Genomic DNA, 24,186 nt, shown 5'->3' with positions numbered 1-24,186 from the left:
CTCCATCTTCTTCTGGAACGTTCTTTTCACACGTCTTCTTCCGGCGCAGGCTTTGAAACTTGTAGGCGTCGGGCAGAGCCGACTGCGCATGCCCACAGGCCACAAGAAAATGGCCGCTTACTCACTGTGTAAGTGGCCATTTTTCTTGTGGCCTGTGGGCATGCGCAGTCGGCTTTGCCCGAGGCCTACAAGTTTCACCGCCTGTGCCGGAAGAAGACGCATGAAGACGATGTTCCAGAAGAAGATGGAGGCGGCGCTGGAGAGTTCTCTCGCAGCATTGGGGATGCCCCCAATGCTGTTTGAGCGCTACGGCCCGCCCCCAGTGCTGCGAGAGATCTCATTTGCATACTGACGAAAAATGGAATTTCAACCGAATGGCAGCGCAGAGAAGACATCTAAAGGTAGGAGAAGAATAGACTTTCTTAAGGCTATTCCGACGTGTCAACGACAAAAAAAAAGTTTTTAATGGTAGAATCCCTTTAATTGGTGGCCCGGAAAAATAATAAACTATATAAAAGTACTTTCCTTCCCTCACCTCTCTCGGGGTCCCTGATGTTTTCCGATGTTCTGTCTTCAGATCACTTCCGGCCTCCTGGATGACATCAGCAGTACTGAGTCACTGCTGAGTCCTGTCATTGGGCCTTGAAGGTCATGACAAAGGACACTCCTTTTTTCAGGGAGTCAAAAACAATGGGACATTTGTAAGTGTTAGCAATGAAAATTTTTGAATTGACATTGAAAATTCTCATTGTCCATGTGAGCCATAACCATGCCCTCAGATGACAGAAAAAAAAACTTTATTTGCCTCCATATGAAATGAGACTATAGGATTTTTGCTCCTGTATGGACGCCATCCCCTTACTAACACCATCTGCTTCTTCTCCTGTACAGTAATGAAGGCATCTACCACCACGTCTTCTGGGTGGGTCTACTGAAGAGTAATCCTGATGAAGGCTTCACCTGGTCAGACGGCTCCCCTGTAAGTAATGTCTAGCCGTGACTTGTATATGGGTCATAGATATTGTAAATAAGACACATTTATAGGGGTTTTGTTGTTGTTTTTTTTCTCCATTTTTTATTTTTTGTAGTTGAATTATGAAAACTGGGGATATGGAGAACCCAACAACTACCAGGGGATGGAGCTGTGCGGGGAGATCAGCACTGACTATCGCCTGTCCTGGAACGACAGACATTGTGATATCCCACAGGACTGGGTCTGCAAGATAAAGAAAGGTAAAATAAATCTCTGGGTTAAAGGGATTGTTGGTCTGGTAGTGAATGTGGCTGAGCCGGGATAATAGACATAGAATAAATAAAATAAAAATAGATGATTGATAGATAGATAGATAAATAGATAGGAGATAGATAGATAGATAGATAGATAGATAGATAGATAGATAGGAGATAGATAGATAGATAGATAGATAGATAGGAGATAGATAGATAGATAGATAGATAGATAGATAGATAGGAGATAGATAAATAGATAGATAGGAGATAGATAAATAGATAGATAGATAGATAGATAGATAGATAGATAGATAGAATTGTTGTGTCTTTTCTGATGCTACATAGTTCTTTATTTTATAGCAATTTTATTTTTGCATATATATATATATATATATATATATATATATATATATATATATACCGGTGTATATATATATATATATATATATATATATATATATATATATATATATATATATATATATGTCAGATTTCTATGTAGCATCAGAAAAGTTTTATATATATTTTTTTATTATTATTATTTTATATATATAGTATATGCGCAAAAATAAAGCCCTATGTATTACATGAAAAACACTAAATAAATTATATGAATAACTAAAAAAAAAACAAAAAAAAAACAAACAAACTAATTATACAGAGAGAGAGAGAGAATGGGCCTGGTCATGCAGTGGTTAAACAATGTCTCCCCCCTCCTCCTAGTGTATTGTGTTCTCAACTTTCAATATAGTTAAAGGTATTTAAGGTACTGCTGACATCTAGTGGTCAGACATTGTATAGCACTTAGAAAAAAAAAAAAAGTAATAAACTGGAAAGCTTCACGATGACATGAATGATGGTGTCAGGTCATAGTGAAACCTTATAAAATGAAATAACATTGTGAGCTGTGCCAGAGGTTAAGTGAAAATCAGGATGACTCTCAGGAAGTCTTATCGCAGTTAACTGAGTTGCAAGAGTTTCATAGAGGAGTAACTTGATGCCCTAATTCCCAATGTAAGATTGTTAATGGGGTCCCCAACCTACCATACTGATGCCTTTCTATGTGACAGAGGTATCTAAGGCTATAGATGTGACTGTCCTGCTGTAGTGACTGATGTATACATATGGCAGGGCTGTATGACGGCAACATGATCTGAGCTCAGGGTATAATCTGTACTTGGCCCCAATGATAATGTATCATTTATAGCACTGGTTCCCTCATATTGGGAGGAGATACTTATGGGCCCCCCTGAGGCTCCTGGGCCAGGGTGCAAATGTACCTTCTGCAACCCCTCAAGTATCGCCCAGAAGATATACAGAATCCCACCATAGTACAGAGCTTTGGACGCCCCTTTGGTTCCTAAATGCACCCCTTATTACAGAATTATTCCCCCTCGAGTCACGGGTTTGTAATATGGCATCTAGGGGACCCAGAGAAATATATGGGTGCAGGATCCCTAGGAATTTGCAGAAAATCGCCTCCTGTGATAAATGGAGCACATACAACATTTTCGTAATTTATTTACAAGGTTTCAGAAAAGAATCTCTATAAAATATTCAGTCCCTCGTGAAATTTTTGGCTGTACAATCTTTCGGCAGCGCCTGCCAAGGAAACATTTAGAAACCTACCGGGCATTTTCATTAGTCGGAACTGATAGGTATCTCCGAAATTACAGCGCTTGTAACAAAAGTTGAAAAGGGCATCGAGCTAATAACAAGACGACTGAAAGATGGATTACAAGTGCATTACCTGCGAACAGGGCTGACCCCTAGTGATAATGGACCGCCACCATAATAGGAGAAGCTGCGGACGATGTCTTAAAGCGGTATACCGCTCATGGCTATGGGATTTACCATAGCTCGGTGTTATGTCTGGGGGGCCCCTAATAGTCTACCTATGCGGGGTATACTGCTACACACAGTATACAACACCCTTAGTATCCTTACAAACAATATACTGCCCCCTCTGCGCCCTTAGTGGTCCCTACACGTGTCTGCCACATCAGCTGTAAGGCCCTGGCTCTGTCATCATGGCGTGGGCTCAGGACCCGCTGCACATTGCCCATCTAAATAATCCAAGGTAATGTCCGATTTTAAAAAGATATTGCCGGTCCACGTGTGGTCAGTGGTCTATGGAATTGCTTGGGTTGCCTGATGGATAACACCACCCCTAGGTATACATACCAATTGGTTGAAATTGTGAAATCTCTATATCATGTCTATGGAGAGGGGAGGGGGAGGAGGCATCTGCTGCTGCCAGTTAGATTGCCTTATTCTGTACAGATACTCTAAAGATATAGCAGTGTCAGTAGAGCGCCTCACTTACAGTGTAGCAGAGCTTAGCAGCTGCAGTTATTTGAGTGTCTTTTCAGCAGCACACTCCTCCCCCCTCTGCTCTCCATAGACTTCACTGTAAAACATAACTCAGCCTGAATAGTGGAGAATAGGATATGTTTCTTTAATAAAATACATAGCAAAGTTTATTATATTCCCTTGTGCAATTCATTTATGAAAAGTTGTTGTATATTCGGAGGTACACTTTAAGACCATGTCGTATTTAATTTTAAAAAAATTTCTGTATTCAATCATTTTACAGTTTACCTTATCAAGCTCCAGTCTCAAAGACTGAAATTATGAAAATGGAGAGTACAGTGACCACTAGGGGGAGCTAAGGAGCTTACTGCATACTGAATTATTGTTGTATATATTTAGGTAGGTATAAACAGTATACAGGGAGCTTCTAAGCGCCCCCTAGTGGTTACTGAATTTCATCATTTGTATTATATATAGGAAGAGGATTTGGATCTCTTTACCATCACATACATAGGAAGGATCTTCAATGGAAGTCTATAGTAATTCTGGGTAGTGTGGCCTGGATTGGTATATATAGTATAAAATGGTATATTTGGGTTACACCTGTATAAGATAGGCAGAGCCGAGAGAGATGACCAGCCCTTATCCGCACAGATTTATAAGATCCATTATACATTTTACACACAGTGCTCATCTTCAGCTTCGTAAGAGATTTCAGTATCATTTGGATCAGCGCAATAACAAACCACTGTCAGACAGAAATCATCGCAGTTACACTGACACTGTCATTTTATTCCTAGGTGCAATATTAAAGCCAGAACCCACAAAACCACCAATTCCTGGTAAGTAGTTATAAAATACATTTCATCCTGTTGAATATTTTGAGATTTGTCAGCGACCGATTCTGTCCATTCTGCCGATCATATTATATGTAGACACAGGCAAAATCCAAGAATCTTAGAGAAATGAATTTAGGACTTATATACAGTAGACAGACAATACCTAAACGGGCGGTCGTTATAGAAAAAAGAGGGTATTCAGCAAAAGTCCCAAATTTCGAAAGTTCCTGTTCCACTTTTTCCAACATTGTAGTCGGGTAAATTGAGCAATGCGGAGTGTGACTACACAGAGAGTAGAGAGGGGGCAGCACATGGCTATGGCTCTCCATTCACATCTATGGGAACCACAGACACTCCGAAATGCAGGTGCCAAGTATCAGGGATCTATAGTTTATCCTTACACTTGTTTGCTTGGAGGTTAACAGAAGACAAGAATGGCCCTCCCTAATTTATTGGTTACTCTAACGGAGTTTAGGGGTCTTGCTGGCTACAAAGTGAATCCTACCAAAACCGAAGCTCTCCCTATTAATATTCCCACCACCTCTTTGCAATTACTTACGGGTAACGATAATAACGGGTAATTTCAGTGGCGTGTTACATCCCTTAGGTATCTGGGAGTTCAGCTCTCTTCCTCCTGGTTTATACTCTGCTAATTCCCCGCGTCTATTTGGTGAGCTTCACTCAATGTCAGATAAGTGGCGTCCTCTTCATATCTCTCTTATGGGGAGAATCTCGGCAGATGTCCCTCCTCCCCAAACTCCTTTATTTTGAGACCCTTCCTGTTGCGGTGCCTAGAGGTGAGTTGCGGTCTCTCCAGAAAAGTGTGTTCCATATTATTTGGAATACTGAACGTCCCCGCATTCCCAGATCCGTGATGCTCGCTGGCAAGGGAGAGGGTGGACTGGCCGTCCCGCATTTGCTATTGTATTACTGGGCTGCCTAGCTTCGGGTTATCCCTTTTTGGGCGGCCTCACAGGTCTACACTAAGTGGGTTGGGTGGCTTTGGATGGCCTCTGTTCTTCCTAATGCACTCCTCCGGTCTCGCTCCCTCCCCTCACTTGCCACTCCACTTCTAGGTCCTATTCGGTTCACCAGAAAAGTTTGGAATGCTTCACATTGGCCTCTCATTCGTCCTCAATGATTTCATTTCTATACAATCCCCTCCTCCCAGGGGGTCTCTCCTCTGCTTATGTACGTTAGTGGGGCGGGCGGGTGGTTCCATTAACTTTGATAGATGGGTCAGGTGGAGGGGCCATACAGGATGGGCTGAAGATGATAAACTCTGTTTTCTCCATGTTGAGTTTGAGAAAGCGGGAGGAGAGGAAGGAGGCTACGGCTGCTAAACAATCTGGAATTCCGGCCAGCAGGGAGGTAATGTCAGGTCCAGAGATGTATATTTGGGTGTCATCGGCATAGCAATGGTACTAGAAACCATGAGTTTCTATGAGTTAGCCCAGGCCAAGGGTGTAGATGGAGAACAGGAGGGGTCCTAGGACGGAGCCCTGGGGGACACCTACAGAGAGAGGGCGAGGTGAGGAGGTGGTGTGCGAGTGGGAGACGCTGGATGTGCGGTCGGTGAGGTATGAGGAGATCCAGGAATGGGCCAGGTCTGAGATACCAAGGGATGAGAGAATTTCTAACAGGAGGGAGTGGTCAACTGTGTCAAAGGCAGAGGAGAGGAGGAGGAGGACAGAGTAATGGCGTTTGGCTTTGGCGGTTAGCAGGTCATTGGTGACTTTTGTTAGGGCATTTTCAGTGGAGTGCCGGGTCTGAAGCCTGACTGGAGTCTGTCAAAGAGCAGGTTGGACGAGAGATAGGAGGAGAGTTTGGAGTGGACATGCTGCTCACGAAGTTTTGAGGCGTACGGGAGCAGAGAGATGGGACGATAGTTGGCAGGAGAGGACGGGTCCAGGGACGGTTTCTTAAGTATAGGAGTGACAGTGGCGTGTTTGAAGGCTGAGGGGAAGGATCCATTGGTTAGGGATAGATTGAAGAGATGATTAGGGCTGGAGTGATAACTTCAGTGAGCTTGGGGATGAGATGTGATTGAATCGGGTCGAGCGCACAGGAGGTGAGGTGGGATTTGGAGATTAGGGAGGAGAGTTTTTCATCAGTGATGGAGGAGAAACAGGTCAGGGATGGGGAGCAGCGAGTAGTTGGGTGAATGGATTGTCGGGGGAGTAGGGTGAGGCTGTCTCTGATGGTGTCAATTTTAGTTTTAAAGTAGGAGGCGAAGTCGTCATAAAGACTATTCAAAGGCTATTCACACATATGTGGGGCTCTATTAGCATGATTTTGCTGATAGAGCCCCTTTAAGGGTTTAAAGGGGTATTCCAGTTAGAACAAAGAATGAGGGTTACTTGATGATTGTCCCGAATGCTTACTAATGGGGTTGAGCTGATCTTGAGATTTCAGGATCGTTTTTAAAATCCGATTTTCGATCATTTTCCAGCCGATCCCGATCATGAAATTTGCTCGATCGCCGATCGGGATCCAATCTTTCCCGATCCTGATCGCTCAACCCTAGTTACTTTATGTTTATGGAGTAGGGTTGAGCCGATCTTGAGATGTCAGGATCATTTTTAAAATCTGATCATTTTCCAGCCGATCCCGATCGTGAAATTTGCTCGATCGCCGATCGGGATCCGATCTTTCTCGATTGTTCTACCCTACTTACTAAGCTATTTTTCACAGTCCCCATTCAAATGAATAAAGCGACACGTTGTACGGTACAACCGGGCGCCCAGATTGGAACTGGTTCTTGAGATGATTTTAGGGGGGGTTTCTTACCCATGCATTGTTAACCCTTTCTGTTTGATGTATTGTAATAACTTGTCATTTCTTAGCTTTTGAGTTTACAAGCGATGGCTGGCTAATCCAAGGGGACAGACAATACTACATCAGCAAGGAAGAGCTGCCCATGGAGAAAGGACGGGAATTCTGTAAAAAGAATTTCGGGGATCTTGCCACCATCAGCAGCGAATCAGAAAGAAAATTCCTCTGGAAATACGTAAGTTGTGAATTTTAATATGTAGTTATCTGGAATGGTTATTTTAAAAAGGATCACTCGGTGACTTGTGATGGAGGATACGCAACATAAACTGAAAACTAACCAAAATGAGTCAATGCTCTTATCGAGCTCCACTTCCTCTTCTCAGGCCAGTGATATCACATTCATTAGTCACATGACCGTTCACAGTCCCATTCAACTGGATCAAACAGATGTAATACCAAATCAATGGCGTACCTACCTTGTAGCCAAACCACACAATTGTTATGGGGCCCGTGGGGAGAGGGGGCCCTGCGCTGAACTTCCTTTCCTGCTTCCTGATACTAATTCAATGCATTTCCCAGAGGACACCACTAGAGGGAGCACAGTGTAAGGAGACTTTTACAGCTTCAGATACATTCAGTCGTATCTGTATTCATTCCTATGCATGGAGAGCCCTCTAGTGGTGGCTGCAGGCAGTAAGTTTTATCAGTTGGAACTTTAAAGGGTAACATGATCAATGTATTTAAATAGATTGCAAAGCATGAAAAGTAATCATTTTTGGAACATGGTCATAAAATTGCAACTTTTACCCAGTTTGGACCACAGTTAACACTTTTCTTGAGGAAGGCTTGATACCCCAACAAATTTACTGGTGCAAATATTAGCTATACTCAATGCCAATCCCTAGCTGGTGCAGATTTCAATTTCTGGTGCAAGGGCTATCTGACATGCACCAAAGTTATTTAAAGGTGTACAACTTTTAGTTTTGACACATATTACTCCGACATGTCCATTCATAAAGACTGGCATACTATATACCAGTCAGGGGCCTCATGCCACACGACCGAGTGTGCAGGTGGAGTGGGTTCCAGTTTTTCTAATGGAAGGCACAGTCAGATGACATCCAAGTGACTTCCTTTATTCATTAATTTCCATGGGGCGGTTCAATCCTGTTCCGATCCAATAGGATTGGACCTGTTCTGTATCTATTGGGTCGGAGCCCCTCCGGGACCTTGTGATATCTGTGTCTGCATAACCTAAGCAAAGGGGGAGCCTGAAGAGTCCTTTTATCCATTCAACATTAAGTTCTGCTATTGTGTTACTATGGGGTCTACCGGGTTTCTCCGGGTTTATACTGAGACTGGCGAGTAAAGAATTCCTCTTTGCAAGACTTTTCCCTCCACCAATTTTAGGCAGAATCTGCGATGGATCTCATATGGAGACTCCCTTGCAGATGTGAACCTTGCCGTAGACGTTTAGTTCTGCACCATTCTCCATTACACTTTACTTTATATCGCTACATATAGAAACTTGATTTTTCTTCTCGCTTTGACTGTGACCTCTTTCTGTATCCTGAGCGCAGACTCGCACCTTCATGTTCTTATTCTTCCCCCCTTTAGGTTTTAAAGAATGAGAAGAGCAGCGCTTATTTCATCGGCTTACGCCTAGCAGTGGATAAGGAGTTTATGTAGGTGCTTAATGTATGGGGGGGGGATGACACTGTTTTGACTCAATGTATGAAATCTATATACAGGATCATGAGCAATGCATGTATGCAACTAGTAATAAGGAGCGAGAACCCGGGCGTATTCATTGGTCACATAGTCAGTTCACATCTCAGTCCCTTTCAGTTGAACGTTGAACAACATGAGCTAATGAAAAGAAGAAAGTCTCGATCTCACCATATAAGTATGCTCCAAGATAACCCTCCGGGTGCACGGCCTTTAACCTCCGGACTGAATAAGGCAACTTCACAGCTGAATCTTTAACCAAAAATAGTAGGTCCGCACTCCTCGGGTTCCATAAAATATAACTTTTAATAAGCCATTAAAAACTCACACAACATAGAACACTTTGTGAAAAAAGTAGGAAAAAGACACATAGTGCTTAAAACCGCCGACGCGTTTCGAAGCTTTACAGCTCCTTAGTCATGGACTAAGGAGCTGTAAAGCTTCGAAACGCGTCGGCGGTTTTAAGCACTATGTGTCTTTTTCCTACTTTTTTCACAAAGTGTTCTATGTTGTGTGAGTTTTTAATGGCTTATTAAAAGTTATATTTTATGGAACCCGAGGAGTGCGGACCTACTATTTTTGGTTAAAGATTCAACATGAGCTAATACCAAGCATAGCGGATATATAACTGTACGGTGCTGGGCTGGGAAATAAATGGGGTGGGTGAGATGATTCCCCCATTAGCCCCCCAGTAGTGTAGACCAAAGTGTCATTGGTAGTTTGAAGGGAATCCAGGGGTTCTCCTGACCATTATTTTGACATCAGCCATGACTTACAGTATGATATGTATGATATATAAGCAGCAGATATCCCGGGTTTGCTAACCTTAACAATTGTGTTTCGTTAGGTGGATGGATGGTTCTCCTATAGACTATGTTGCCTGGGCAAGTCATGAACCCAACTTTGCCAACAATGATGAGAACTGCGTTACGATGTATAGAAACTTAGGTATGTCTCGAGTCTGTGACATCTCTGTCTGTATCAAATACATGGCTATTTCTAGGAATTTCTGCAAAGCGTAAAAATAGTGAAACATTACTTGATGCAAGTAACTGGAGCTTCTGTGTCTAGATATTATTGGTACATACTTATTATGGCGCCCTCTGGTGTTCTTGTGTCTATGGCGCCCTCTTGTGCTCCTGTGTCTAGATATTATTGGTACATACTTGTGATGGCGCCCTCTGGTGCTTCTGTGTCTAGATATTATTGGTACGTACTTATTATGGCACCCGCTGGTACTCCTGTGTCTAGATATCACAGGTACATACTTGTGATGGCGCCCTCTGGTGCTTCTGTGTCTATATATTGCAGGTACATACTTGTGATGGCGCCCTCTGGTGCTCCTGGTCTAGATATCACAGGTACATACTTGTGATGGCGCCCTCTGGTGCTCCTGTGTCTAGATATTGTAGGTGCATACTTATTATTGCGCCCACTGGTACTCCTGTGTCTAGATATCACAGGTACATACTTGTGATGGCGCCCTCTGGTGCTTCTGTGTCTATATATTGCAGGTACATACTTGTGATGGCGCCCTCTGGTGCTCCTGTTTCTAGATATTATGGGTACATACTGTACTTGTCATGAGAGGGGCTTCATCAGGATACTGTGGAGACTACAAAGATTATCGCACTGACACCGGAGTGTGCACAGGGCCAGGGCAAAATAATTGTGAGCAACAAATTGCATATAGTCTAGAAAGAAACTAAGGAGTCCGCTGCATAAGACTGCCGCCATACAGGTGGGCCGGCAAAAAACTGTGTGCGGTGTCGGCCCACCAGAGTACCAGGGGATTTTACGATGGGCAACGGCTTTAATACAATAATGGTCTAGCAGAAGACACCCACATCTCAAGGGTTCCTTGGTCTATATCTTGGGGGTTGTTGAGGGGTGGACCCACAGAATCATTTTATCTGGTGGGCTCAATGGGTTCAAGGGACCTCAGTCCAATTCTGTTCAAGTGTTGTTGTAAACAGTATCAGACAGATTACATTATATACAAGCGTTGTCTTCTGTTGCGGTAAGATGTGTGCCACAGTCAAGGAGTTATACAAAAATCAGACCACCCCTTTAAGAGCTAAGACTGATCTAATGTTTCGTTTTGTTGTTATCACAGGATATTGGAACGATATAAATTGTGGTTATCCAAACCCATTCATCTGTGAAAGGAAAAACAGCTCTATAAACGCAACGTCGGCCCCCACCGCTCCAGCACCACAGGGCGGCTGCCCCTCAGACTGGCTCTTATATGGAAGACAGGTAATCTTATAACAATGTAACACTGTCCAGTAAACCACCAATCAGGATTGAGAAACCATCTAATATGTAGGGAGTCCTGACATTTTTGGGGAACACCAACCATGAACCACTGCTATACTGTTGGGGCTCTTCAGACCCCGAATATAATAAGTGGACGCCTAGGGGAGGTCAGGCACTGGTCCTTATCCTCTTTGGGCGTCTTCTAGCTTCCTGAATGTCATCAGTCGTGTTATCAAAACGCATTTTATACTCTTGGGCCTGAACAATATGGCCAGATAGGAAATTGCCGGATGCACCTCATGACGAATATTCACTTGAGATTCACCCAACGATAAGGCCGTAGTCATAGTAATGAATCTATTCCTCTACTACAGTGTTACAAAATTTTTGGTGACCAAAGCGAAGACATCATTGATTGGCAAGCTGCGAGAAGTTCATGCAAGACAAAAGGAGGAAACTTGGTGACCATAAATGATGAGCTGACCCAGGGTACGTAGTATGAACCTCTGCCGTCTTCTCTACGTGGCCACCTTTCTGTATACAGGTATTTACCTATCTGGTTTGTTTCATTCCAGCTTTTCTGACGACTAATCTAAAGGATCTCGAGGTCGATGTGTGGATAGGAATGAACGACGTGAATTCGGAACACAAGTTTTTGTGGACTGATCAAAGTGGGGTGTATTTTACAAATTGGGCCAAAGGTCATCCTTCAGGAAGTCATGTCTATGCCTACGATGATGATGTAAGTTATATTAAAAAAAATAATTTTTGATGCTGGGGTCCATAGGCAAATTTTTATGTAACAATATCCCACTGTAGAAAATGCATTGTCTCGTAGCTTAGAGGGATTGTCCACTTTGGATAATACGTTTTTGGCATAAGAGCTAGTTGAAGATAAGGTGTCAGAAGAAGCAAGTGTTCAATATTTCTACAGCTCCCCAAGAGGTGAAATAAAGTATTGCATGACGCCAACTGAGATTGGTGGGTTACCAGAGTAATAAAAGAAGAGGCTAGGTCTGAACAGGGACCTCAGAAACCTCCTCACTCATCAAAAAGTCACTTGAATATAAAGTTTCACACTGCTGGGATCCCAGCAAATAAGTTCAGTCTATAGATGGACGTGAGAGTGAGTGTTGAATTTTCCTACAGCTCCCCCAGGGGAAAAATGAAGTATTACATGTTGCTAACTAAAATTGGTGGGTTGTCAGTGTGGCACAAGAATAGGCTGGGCCCTATAGGGACAGATATATCATTAACCTCAGCAAAAAGTCTAATATAAACAATATATTGGAGATGGATAAAGATGATACATATGCAGCATTAAAAAATCATTTTTCATTACAAAAAACCCTTTGAAAATTAGATAAACACAATGTATCACACTGTTAGGATCCCCAGCAAACAACTGAACTCTAAAGGAAAACGTGATAGTGAGTGTTCAATTTTCCTACAGCTCCCCCGGAGGTAAAATAAAGTATTACTTGATGCCAGCTAAAATTGGTCAATTGTCAGCTAGATGTAAGGGGCAGGCTGGATATTACAAGGATAAACACATCAGAAACCTCTTCACTCCTCTAAACATCAAATATGATCATGACATTGAATAGTGGGGGGACATGGAATACAACTAAAGTATGAACAAGTAATTTTCACTTGAAAATAAGATAAGCCCAAGGTGTCACTCTGCTAGAACTCCCTGTGAACAAATTCAATCTATAGGACAGCATGGTAGCAAGTTTTAAATTTTCCTACAGCTCCCCCAGAGGCAAATTGAAGTATTACATGGTGCCAACTAAAATTGGTCAATTGTTGATATAATGAAAGGATAGTCTGGGAACTATAGGGGAATTGAAAAAGTTTGACAATTCCTTCTGATGAATATTGAATACTACTGTATGTTTTATGGTAGACTGACTGTGTAGCGATGAAACATGGAGCTGTACTGGATGCCAGGAAGTGGACCGAGGAAGAATGTGAACTAAACAAAGGATACATCTGCCAGAAATCTCGAGGTAAGTTTCCTGGGATTTACTGAAACTATAGTATGGGAAGTACAAGAGGGAGGCCTCATTCAGACAGGTGTACCCATGACAGAGGAAGTGCTAGGTATTAGAAATGCAATCACTTCAACCAGAATGAATGAGACCTTATGACTGTGCAAAAAAAAAAAAAAATTCAACCATTGTATACCAGTATTATTTTATATTAAAAGGGGTTACAGGATAATAAATTAATGTCTTTCTTTTAAAAAATAGCGCCACACCAGTCTAAAGGTTGGAAGTGGTATTGCAAGTTCTACGGAAGTGTTTTCTAGACATACTCTGTGATAAGATGTGAAATCCTCTATTGTGTGATTGTTGGATTCTGTGTGTTATCTACATACACATGATAGCTGTGATCACCAGTGTGCTGAAAACTGAGGGGACTGCTAAAAAGAAATCTACAGAAAACAGGAAGTCTCAGCATATTATTTGGCTTACTAGCTAGAGTCAGAACTGCAATGTTTCAAATCGATTCATGAAATCAATTCCATGAAACCATTCTTGATCTTTTCTTATATAGATCCAAATTATAAAGAAGTTCCTACCCCGGCTTCCTCCTCTAACCTGTATAAATATGGAGATGCCAGTTACAGGTTTGTTACAACCAAGATGAAGTGGGATGAAGCACGTCGGGTGTGCAAAAGTTCAGACTCTGATCTGGCCAGCATCTTAGATGAATATGCCACATCTTTTCTAAAGCTTCAGTTAGCTAAATACAAGGAGCCTTTTTGGATCGGCATGGCCAGTACCAACAAGGTGTGTATAAGATTATATCATATACCAGTAATGTATTCTCATGTGTTACGTCAGTCCCTGTCCTCGTCGTGGGCCCACAGTCTAATGTCACTACCTCAGAAACACTAGGGCCAATAACCTATTAGAGGGTGCGTGACGAAAATTTAATGGGCTCTGGTGGAAAAGTTTACCTTGGGCCCCCTCTGTCCACCATGTAGACTTGTTCGCAACGTGTCTGTGCACTTCCCATCATTTCCATCCCCTGTCACTGCCCCCTACATAATAGCCATGCCCTCTTTTATGCCTCAGTCTCCTCCACACAATCCCTCTTTGACTATTTGCAGAACAACTGCTATGTTTGACATTAAGAAGTTGATATTCTCCTTTCTGACAGTGGAAGGCTGTGTATCATAAATCATCTCTCTCAAAAGCACCAGAGGTCGGGGGATATAAATTTATGATGCACATGCTGCTAGCCATCAAAAGAAAAAGGAAAGGAGAGCAAAGTAATATAAGCAGCCCTAGTATGTTAAGGGTGACCAGTGGGCCATGGCTGCCACCTCTATAGAACTTCTATGTTTAATATTTCTATATATTGTTTCAACATTGAACATCATATAACATGAAGCTACTGGTTATTGCTCTAGACTAGTAATACATACCGCTGGATTGATAACTGGAAGGTACGCTACGTAAAATGGGCTCCCGGGGAACCTAAGAAGAGAACGGCCTGTGTTTATGTAGACGTTGACGGACAATGGAAGACAGCCTCATGTGATGAGAATTATTCGGCAATCTGCAAACAGACAAATGGTAAGATGGAGCTACAGGACATGGCAGCAGTCCCTTAAAGGGGTATTCCCACGTCGCATACTCACCAGTCTTCACTGCTGTAAAATCTTCTTTCTTCCTGGTTTCTTGCATCATTTGGTGGGTGGGGTTTCACTTGCAACCTGCTGTTTAGCCCCGCCCCAAATTAGTGTGTAGCCCCGCCCACCCATATTGGACTATGAAGTACAGGCGGCAGCATCTCCATTCTGTGTTACATACAGACACTGCCTGTCTCTGCCATAATGAACACAACTGAATTAGCTAGCCTGATAACTGGGAGAACAGAAGAAGTAAAAGCAGCTCCTCTCCCCTATCTGAGAGCAGGAAGCTAGGTCACATGGTGTAGACACAGGAATAGCTAGATACACAGGCTCGCTCCCGTGCACTTAGCCCCTCCTCCCTCAGAGCAGCAGATACATCAATTGACTTTTGAGCAGATAAGTCAGGGCTGTGTCAACAATGAACTGAATAAAGTAAGATAGTGGACAAACAAAGCAGTTTTGCTGAAGCAATGTATTTAGGAAAAGTCTTACATCCACATTAACAAGAGGTATAGATAGGATCCTTGTGATGGGACAACCCCTTTAAATCTATTGAAGGTCTAGATGAATAAAGATTAAGATCTCTGGACTATTGATTCCTATTAGTACATTGTAATAAGGTCACCCTATAGCTAGATGCTGAAAAAATAAGCGTCCTGCTTGGTCTTGCCATGGATTCTGGAGATGATTCCTCCACAGTACTTGTGGTGAGAGATCCTCCAATCATTAGCCCCATTCATTTGAGCCTAGATGGTGAGGGAAAGCTGAAGGGGTGCAAAATGGAGAAGGATTTGAGGAGGAAATCCACATTAAATTCCTCTTCCATTTCCACCACGTGAATGTACCTTCAATGTTGGTCTTTACAACTTGTCCTTCAGTGGTGGGTTGGTGAAGGCTTTCAGAAGAAGTCACTTATGTAACATGTATGAATGTAATACGTAGACTTCCTATTCTTACACATTGTGTTGCAGTACGCAGCAATATATGACTAATATATTCAACATTTCATTTCTTCAAGTTGTCGCTCCTACTGAACCACCACAAAAACCTGGAAAATGCCCAGAATCAGTGGGAAAGACCTGGATACCCTTCCGTGGCCATTGCTATATTATTGAATCCTCATCCACTAAAAATTGGGCTCAAGCATCAATGGAATGTATTCGATATGGTGAGATCTAGACACATGTGAAACCCGAGAAGAAAATGGTGCATCAACGGAGGAAGGGTGGGAAGGGGTGTCTTAGGTTAATGTTATAAAATTATCCTTCAAATGCATGAAGTTTGCCAGTGTCGTATGCTGAAAAACACTCCCACATCATGATGTTCCCACCTCCAAACTTCACTGTTGGTGTTCTTGGGGTGATAGGCGGTACCCATTGTCCTCCAAACATGGTGTTCATTATGGCATCCAAAGAATTAAATGGTGGTATCATCTGACCAGACTATATTCTTCAAGGTTGAGGGCATTAGTTATTATTTTCTTGGAAGACATTGTACCTTACAGGTCTTTCTGGAGCTCTCCACTGGTGCTCCTTGGCTCTCGGGCAACTCTTCTGACAGTTCTTTTCACTCCTCTGTCTCAAATCTTGCTTGTTTTTTCTCTTCCACACTGGATTATGGTCCTAGTGCTCCCTGAACCTTCAGAATTTTAGACATTTTCTGTGTTTTCTGGACGTCTTGAGACAGCTCCCTGGTTTTACCCATCATGAGATGTTTCTTGAGTGGCTCCTTGGTAGACACCTTCTTATAGGCCGTCAGTTGAACCCGATGATATTATGTGTCACTATGTGTCAGGATTGCTTTCTAATTCCTGATAGATTTCGGATGATTCCAGGACGTTCCATTGGCTTTCTCTTTCTTCGTATATTCAATACTTTTCCCGGCGTCACTTCTCCACATTACACATCATTTATGGACATCTATGGTTTGATTTATTTACCTGTGTGGATTGGATGGGATGTTACCGATATGTGGTGAGAATTTCACCTTTAGAAATAGATTTACTTAGAAAATCGGTGATGTGTTCAATACTTATTTCACCCGCCGTATATCCAAATGACAGAGATGTCATGTACACTACAATATATTATACCTCTGTATTGTATAGTAAGAGACTTTGTATTTTACAGATGCCAGTTTAGTGTCTCTTGAAGATTCAGTAGAGTGCGACTTCCTCTTCCATCATGTTGAAGTTCTCAGTGACAAAATAAGCAGTTTTTGGATTGGGATGTACAGAAATGTAGAAGGTAAAGTATCAAAGTCCTCGCTGAATCGACAATGACAATCACTTTGGTTTCTACCAGACTATTACCTATATAACCCTGCACTATTGTAGTAAGAGATGATATGCAAAACAAAGGAGCAGGCATTGTAAAATTCAAGGAGTGACACTGCCACGCAGGGCATAACTACTAGAGGTGGGGCCCCATGGCAAACCTATGACAGGGTCTCCCTCCTTGAGCATTAACATGGACACCATTGTATGCCTAGGGCCTAAATTTGTTAAATGTGCTAAATATGTTGCTGGTCTTCTCGTCCCCCTAAGAGAAGTTCATACCCAGCGTTGTCGCTGACTGATCAGGCACTATTGGAGCTCCAGGTCAGATTTTTGGCATACCAAGCATCATGACGTGACTGTACGTGACCACAGGTCCCCGGGCACATGACATCAATCTCCCAAGATGCGTTTGATAGGTTTGAGAGGCTCGGATTCCTGAGTCATTTCAGGTCAAGCAAGTTTGGATACAACTGGAAGTGAATATTGTACTCCGAGTCTTTTCAGACCCAAGAGTATGATAGGTAGAGGCCCAAGGGAGGTGTAAAAAATCTTTAGGCTCTCCTTCACTCACTTCTTTTGGGCCTCCACGAGGTGTCTTGCACTCCTCGGACACAAAATGCGCCCATTGTCACTGCTGAGGCTTGTGGTTAGGCCTCAGTGGTCACATGTGCACGCTATAGTATAATAAATTACTCCAATGCATGCCGCAGTGGCCATTTTAGTTCATCTAATGGATCCGATCTCTGGGACTAAGTTCCAACCATTGACTAGAGGATAAATCCAATTTTTTTTTTTTTTATGTTACTTTCTAGCAAAATGGCTTTGGTTAGACAATACACCCATGGAGTTTGTGAACTGGAACGCAGGAGAACCCTCTGATCAATCTGAAGAGCACTGTGTAGAAATGTACTCCACCAAGGGGACATGGAACAACATCTACTGCTCCTCTTATAAAGGCTATATATGCAAGAAGCCAAAAAGTAAGTGACCACAACAATGTCCTCTTCATGCCAGAATAAACCTCATAAGCAATGTCTATATTCTGCTCTTGAAAATACAAATTTCCAAAAAAAATAACTAAAATACAGAATATCTCTAGTTCTGTTCTTATCAAACTCTTAATCTGTTATGTATTGTATTTACAGTTCCCATACCTACAGAAAAGCCCATAGAAAAACCAGGTACAGTATATTTCTCATTCATGTACACAACAATTGATATTTATCTGCCTTTATTATACTCCAGAGCTGCATTCATAATGCTGCAGGTGTTGGTGGTACTTGTTTAATGACTACACAGAATTTGGTCTAGTGATAAACAGCAGTCTAATGTAGGAAGAGATGACTTTACCCTGGAATCCAGGAGCTTAGCAGCGCGGTGGCTCAGTGGTTAGCACTGCTGCAGCGCTGGGGTCCTGGGCTTGAATCCAATGGGGGGCAACATCTGCATGGAGTTTGTATGTTTTCCCTGTAGGTTTGCTCCAGGTACTCCACCTCCTCCCATATACTAAAACATAATGTATTAATTAGTAAATTGGTTTCCCATACAAAAAACTGACTTTTGTGATGTGGGGGATGAGCGCCCCATGGGTATGGTGGCCATACACCCCTACTCCACAATGCTCCCTGTGTTTTGAGTGTCCACTAATGTTCATCATTGGTGGAGATGCATCTAGCAACAAGTATGATCTATCAGTGGTTGAAGGACAGCTTTAGCTTCTAGTAAAACAAAATATATCCCAACATGACTCCAGCGGAAACAAACAGCACTCATGAGCGTAATGACCAAGTGCATGCATAGACCTGAGAACAAAGAAGATCACACGCTCCAAAATGGTCCACCCAATCTGAAGTTTTGGTGCTTAAGACCTTTTTCAAACACTATGGGAGAGGCGACCCCGCAAAGAGAGCTCCAGCTTCTTACAGTTATACCACTAGTCTCTACTCTCTGTCTCTGCCATGGTCACACCGCGGCCAGTGTTTAAAAAAGGCCTAAGCACTAGAGATGAGCGAACACTAAAATGTTCGAGGTTCGAAATCCGATTCGAACAGCCGCACACTGTTCGACTGTTCGAACGGGTTTCGAACCCCATTATAGTCTATGGGGGAAAAGCTCGTTTCAGGGGTACGCAACATTCGATCAAATTCTACTTACCAAGTCCATGAGTGAGGGTCGGGCTGGATTCTTCACCCTGCGCAGCGTCCCCGCGTCCTCTTCCGGCCTTGAATTCACTCTGCTAGGCATCGGGCCTAAGCAGAGTGAATTCAGAGCCAGAAGTAGACGCGGGAACGCTGCGCAGGGAGAAGACTTCTAAAGGTAACAGAAGAACCAGTGTTGATTGGCAATGTATAGCATTCTGCCAATCAACGCTGGTTCTGCATCGAATCCTAACTTCGAACAGCTAGTAGTATTCGATCGAGTACGAGTATTTCGAATACCGTAGTATTCGATCGAATACCTACTCGATCAAATACTACTCGCTCATCTCTACTAAGCACCAAAACATCACATTGAGTGGAGCAAATAAATATGCAAAGTTGACCATTTTGGACCACATGGTCTTCTTTGTTACAAAATGACTCAAGAGCTCTTGTTCCAACTGTGGTTGAGTCTGTTGTCACAAAGTTACGTCCTGCATATACATAAGAGAGGAGCTAACTAAATCCACCACTTTCGGCAGTACCGGCCAGCTGTCTTAATATGTATGGTGGCCTCCTGACTGACTCTTAATCTGTCAAGGAATTACCCTATGGCCAGTTGCCCCATCTGTGATTGTTTTTAAACAGAGGATCCCATTCACAGGGTCACACATTGAAAGGGGAATGCAACAAATAGGTATCCTAAATTCCAGTAGTTATGGATCCAACAGACGCTATAGGGGCTACTATTACTATCCACATGTGTACGTACCTTTGTAACTATGTATCTTTATTGCGTCAATCTAATACTATTAGGTTACCTATCTATTCCAAGATAACGAGAAGGACACTTGGGTGACACCTGTAGACTCTATTATATGTAAAGTTGACCATTACCATATATATCATTTTTATTGATTTTATCATTTTTTTACAGCGGAAAACAAAGGAGAAAAGCCGTCCCATAGCATAACGGGTGGTGTGGTTGTTGTGGTGATCCTGGTCATTGCCGGAGCCACGATAGCAGCCTACTATCTATATAGGAGGAAACAGAACAAGCCACAGCCAGACCCCAGCTTCAACAACTCCTTATACTTTGACGGTAGCCGTGCACCCTCATCACAAGATACAAACATCTTAGTAGAAAATATCGAGCAAAATGAACACGCCATTTCTTAAGTCTTCATAAAACCCGACCTTGAATGTACAAATAAGTCTCAGGCAGCGACAGACTCTGCTGAGATGTAGGTCCCATTATTACTCCAGTGGCAAGAAATCTCCATCAAAAATAACAAGGCTGGTTCATGAAATCCACCATACAAGGAGCCATTTATGTGATCGACGCTCTAACAAAGACATCCAAAGATAATTCCCGACGGTTGCAGCCATCTTACTTGCTGAACCATCATGGCAGCTGATAAGTAGATGGCTGCGACATTCTCTACACTACATAGTATGGAGTGGACTTAAGTTATTCATCGACATCTTGATATTTCTAAAGGTATAATTCAATGAGATAGGTTGATATTCATTTACCGTACATCTGGTAAATGTGACATTCTAACAATTTTGTTTTTTCGGTTTTTATACATTTTGCTTCAGACTGCACACCTGAATATTTTGGGAATCTCACAAAAGCTGTAGAAAAAAAGGGCAAGATTATTATATCTTCAAAGTGGACTAAGTGTTATAGGACAAAAGGGTCAAGAGGGCAATAGTGACCTCTAGTATACTGTATGTAGTTTTTTGACTTGGTTCATGATTTTCATGTAGAAACCTGTTTAACTGCTGCCAAGACTTATAGGGAAAGCTTGTAAATCCTGTGAGTCCTGCTCATCCCCCCACTCATAGAGAAAGCCTGTGAGTCCTGCTCCCCCCCCCCCCACTCATAGAGAAAGCCTGTGAGTCCTGCTTCACCCACCCATATAGAAAGTCCCTCAGTCCTGCTTCCCCCACCTACTCATAGAGAAAAACTGAGTCCTGCTTCCCCATCCACTCTTCGACAAAGCCTGTGAGTCCTGCTTCTCCCACCCACTCATAGAGAAAGCCTGTGAGTCCTGCTTCTCCCACCCACTCATAAAGAAAGCCCGTGAGTTCTGCTTCCCCCACCCACTCATACAGAAAGCCTGTGAGTCCTGTTTCCTCCACCCACCAATAGAGAAAGCCTGTGAGTCTTGCTTTCTGCTCCTACTCATAGAAAATCCTGTGAGTCCTGCTTCTCCCACCAACTCATAGAGTAAGCCTGTGAGTCCTGCTTCTCCCACCTACTCATAGAGAAAGCCTGTGAGTCCTGCTTCCCCCACCTACTCATAGAGAAAGCCTGTGAGTCCTGCTTCCCCACCCACTCATAGAGAAAGCCTGTGAGTCCTGCTTCCCCCAGATACTCATAGAGAAAGCCTGTGAGACCTGCTTCACCCACTACTCATAGAGAAAGCCTGTGAGTCCTGCTTCCCCACCCACTCATAGAGTAAGCCTGTGAGTCCTGTTTCACTCAACTACTCATAGAAAAAGCCTGTGAGTCCTGCTTCCCCCACCCACTCATAAAGAAAGCCTGTGAGTCCTGCTTCACCCTCACTCATAGAGAAAACCTGTGAGTCCTGCTTCCCCACCTACTCATAGACAAAGCCTGTGAGACCTGCTTCCCCCACCTACTCATAGAGAAATCCTGTGAATCCTGCTTCCCCCACCCACTCATAAAGAAAGCTTGTGAGTCCTGCTTCACCCACCTACTCATAGAGAAAGCCTGTGAGTCCTGCTTCCCCCACCTACTCATAGAGAAAGCCTGTGAATCCTGCTTCCCCCACCCACTCATAAAGAAAGCTTGTGAGTCCTGCTTCACCCACCTACTCATAGAGAAAGCCTGTGAGTCCTGCTTCCCCCACCTACTCATAGAGAAAGCCTGTGAGTCCTGCTTCTCCCACCTACTCATAGAGAAAGCCTGAGTCCTGCTTCACCCCTACTCATAGAGAAAGCCTGTGAGTCCTGCTTCCCCCACCACTCATAGAGAAAGCCTGTGAGTCCTGCTTCACCCCCTACTCATAGAGAGTTTTTTTACATGAAAACATGTCATATAGAAAACTACATTTGCCCAAGCTAAACACCTTCTCCACTGCCCTATGAATAAATAAAAGACCTTATATGACATTATATTTGCTGCCAACATATAAAGATCTAGGTCCTGAATCTCCTGATCTTACAGCTGATGAATTCCCTAAAAAATATCTCGAGATTTCTACTAATCCTATAGAGTGTGTATCTCTCTCTCAACCTGTAAAATAAAACTTCTATATCTGTTAGCCTTTAATTTCTTTCCATGTCGTTCTATTCACATTGAATTCTATTGAAATTCAAGAAGGAAAAGAAGCTAGCTACTTCCTCCCCCAGTGATACTAACAGTAATGTATGGCCCAGTGTCTCTCTATAGGTACAGGGACATTTACATGTCTCTGCATACCGAGATGGAACTAGGTTATTACTTTTACTACTTTTTATTACTATGGCTCTGATCTGTTGGAATGACCCAGTGATGGTCAAAATATCCTCACGAGAACTAATATGCCGGACAAAGGTAGATGTTTTGTTTCCCAGTAGCTTAAAGCAGACGGAGTCTGGAATAGAAATAGTTAAGAGAGGTTATGTAGGATTAGAAAACATGGCTGCTTTCTTCTTGCCAGGAAGTGACATCACATCCATCGGTCACATGGCAATGGGACAGTCCCACTTAAACATACTAGTGGACTTGTTACCTGTTTGAGGACTGAAGTTGAGGACCACTGCTATAGGTTGAAAGCTGCACAGATGTTTACAATGACATCTTGTCTTATAAAGCTCATTTGTAGTAAATCTTCATAATGCCTAAAGATTGAAGATCCAAGATCCCAATAAATGGGCTGCCTTCTTCTGCGGAAGTTGAGCCTTTGGGTGTGGCTGCGACCTATCCGACCTCCGCACCCTCTATAACTATGTCACTGAGCACAAATACATGTTTATAGCAAGTAGTACCAAAATCACAGTATATTGGCTTCTATGTGATTGAGAATTCTCACTTTTGGATAATGGCGGTCAATAAACCTCAGTAATTGTCTTGTCCATTATGATTTAAGGGACACGGCCAGTTATGTCACCGTACCCTAAAATGTTCTTAAAAAGCGGGTATAAAAATGTATATTTCAGATCATGAAAATTCCATCTTCATATTACAGCAGTATCATTTTGTGTGCCTTATTTTATTCCATATCTCAAGCAGAACGGTTCTGCCTCAATCTACCAGTAATCACGAATCATAGCAGAGACTACAGTTGTCTGCTCGGTCTCTTATCATTGCTACAGATGATGTGTAAAATAAAATGTTTCTTCTAATCTTGTGTGTGTCAGTCATTTTACTACCATTCAAAACATACTATATATAGTATAGCTGGGAGAACCTGCACCAACCCAATGGATGAAGGCCTGGAGGCCGGGGACAGTAGTCAAAGTTCACTAGCTGTAGTCAGACCAACCCTCCAGCACTCCTCAGGACTGGCATAGCGATAAGGGGCTGTGAGTGAGGAATATAGTGATAGTAGTAGTCCCTAGGGCACTTTCCTGAGCCTGATGGTGGTTGGTGTGCCCATGATGGTAGCAGACGATGGAGGACTCAGGAGAAAGTGTTAAAAGGTACAATAGCTCTTGGTTTACTTGGAGTAAGGCAAGTAACAAAAATAGCAATCTCCCATGAAGTGGAAGCATGGTTCTTAGGAACCACAAGGTGGAGGCTGAGGTTGGGTGATGGGACTCCATGAGGTCACTCAGTGGTTAGCCCTGTAGCCCTGGAGTCCTGGGTTCGAATCTCGCCAGAAACAACATCTGTAAAGAGTTTGTATGTTCTCTACAAAGACATACTGATAGGAAAAAAAAATAATGTACATTGTGATCCCTATATGGGGCTCACAATCTACATTAAACAAAAAAAAAAAGTGACAGGTATTAGCTAGGAGC

At 42.8% G+C, this 24,186-nt stretch overlaps 1 protein-coding gene across 1 annotated transcript in view; it reads left to right on the top strand.

Annotated features, from left to right (window-relative positions):
- The window catches only part of LOC142200937 (macrophage mannose receptor 1-like), a 61,591-nt gene extending 38,072 nt beyond the window's left edge, over positions 1–23,519 (top strand). Inside the window, exons 14-30 of the mRNA XM_075271684.1 lie at positions 892–979; positions 1,089–1,233; positions 4,344–4,385; positions 7,229–7,392; positions 8,775–8,842; positions 9,733–9,833; positions 11,002–11,144; positions 11,519–11,633; positions 11,720–11,886; positions 13,054–13,156; positions 13,707–13,942; positions 14,569–14,734; positions 15,812–15,961; positions 16,923–17,039; positions 17,884–18,051; positions 18,217–18,252; positions 20,147–23,519. Coding sequence (XP_075127785.1) covers positions 892–979; positions 1,089–1,233; positions 4,344–4,385; positions 7,229–7,392; positions 8,775–8,842; positions 9,733–9,833; positions 11,002–11,144; positions 11,519–11,633; positions 11,720–11,886; positions 13,054–13,156; positions 13,707–13,942; positions 14,569–14,734; positions 15,812–15,961; positions 16,923–17,039; positions 17,884–18,051; positions 18,217–18,252; positions 20,147–20,388 — 2,251 coding nt within the window. The 3' untranslated portion in view covers positions 20,389–23,519. The remainder of the gene's footprint in view (positions 1–891; positions 980–1,088; positions 1,234–4,343; positions 4,386–7,228; positions 7,393–8,774; positions 8,843–9,732; positions 9,834–11,001; positions 11,145–11,518; positions 11,634–11,719; positions 11,887–13,053; positions 13,157–13,706; positions 13,943–14,568; positions 14,735–15,811; positions 15,962–16,922; positions 17,040–17,883; positions 18,052–18,216; positions 18,253–20,146) is intronic.
- The last annotated feature ends 667 nt before the right edge of the window (positions 23,520–24,186 follow it).

This window comes from Leptodactylus fuscus, chromosome 4 (assembly GCF_031893055.1).
Source record: "Leptodactylus fuscus isolate aLepFus1 chromosome 4, aLepFus1.hap2, whole genome shotgun sequence".
NCBI classification, from domain to species: domain Eukaryota; kingdom Metazoa; phylum Chordata; class Amphibia; order Anura; family Leptodactylidae; genus Leptodactylus; species Leptodactylus fuscus.
Note: the sequence above shows the minus strand (reverse complement) of the source record. Positions and strands in the feature narration are given on the sequence as shown.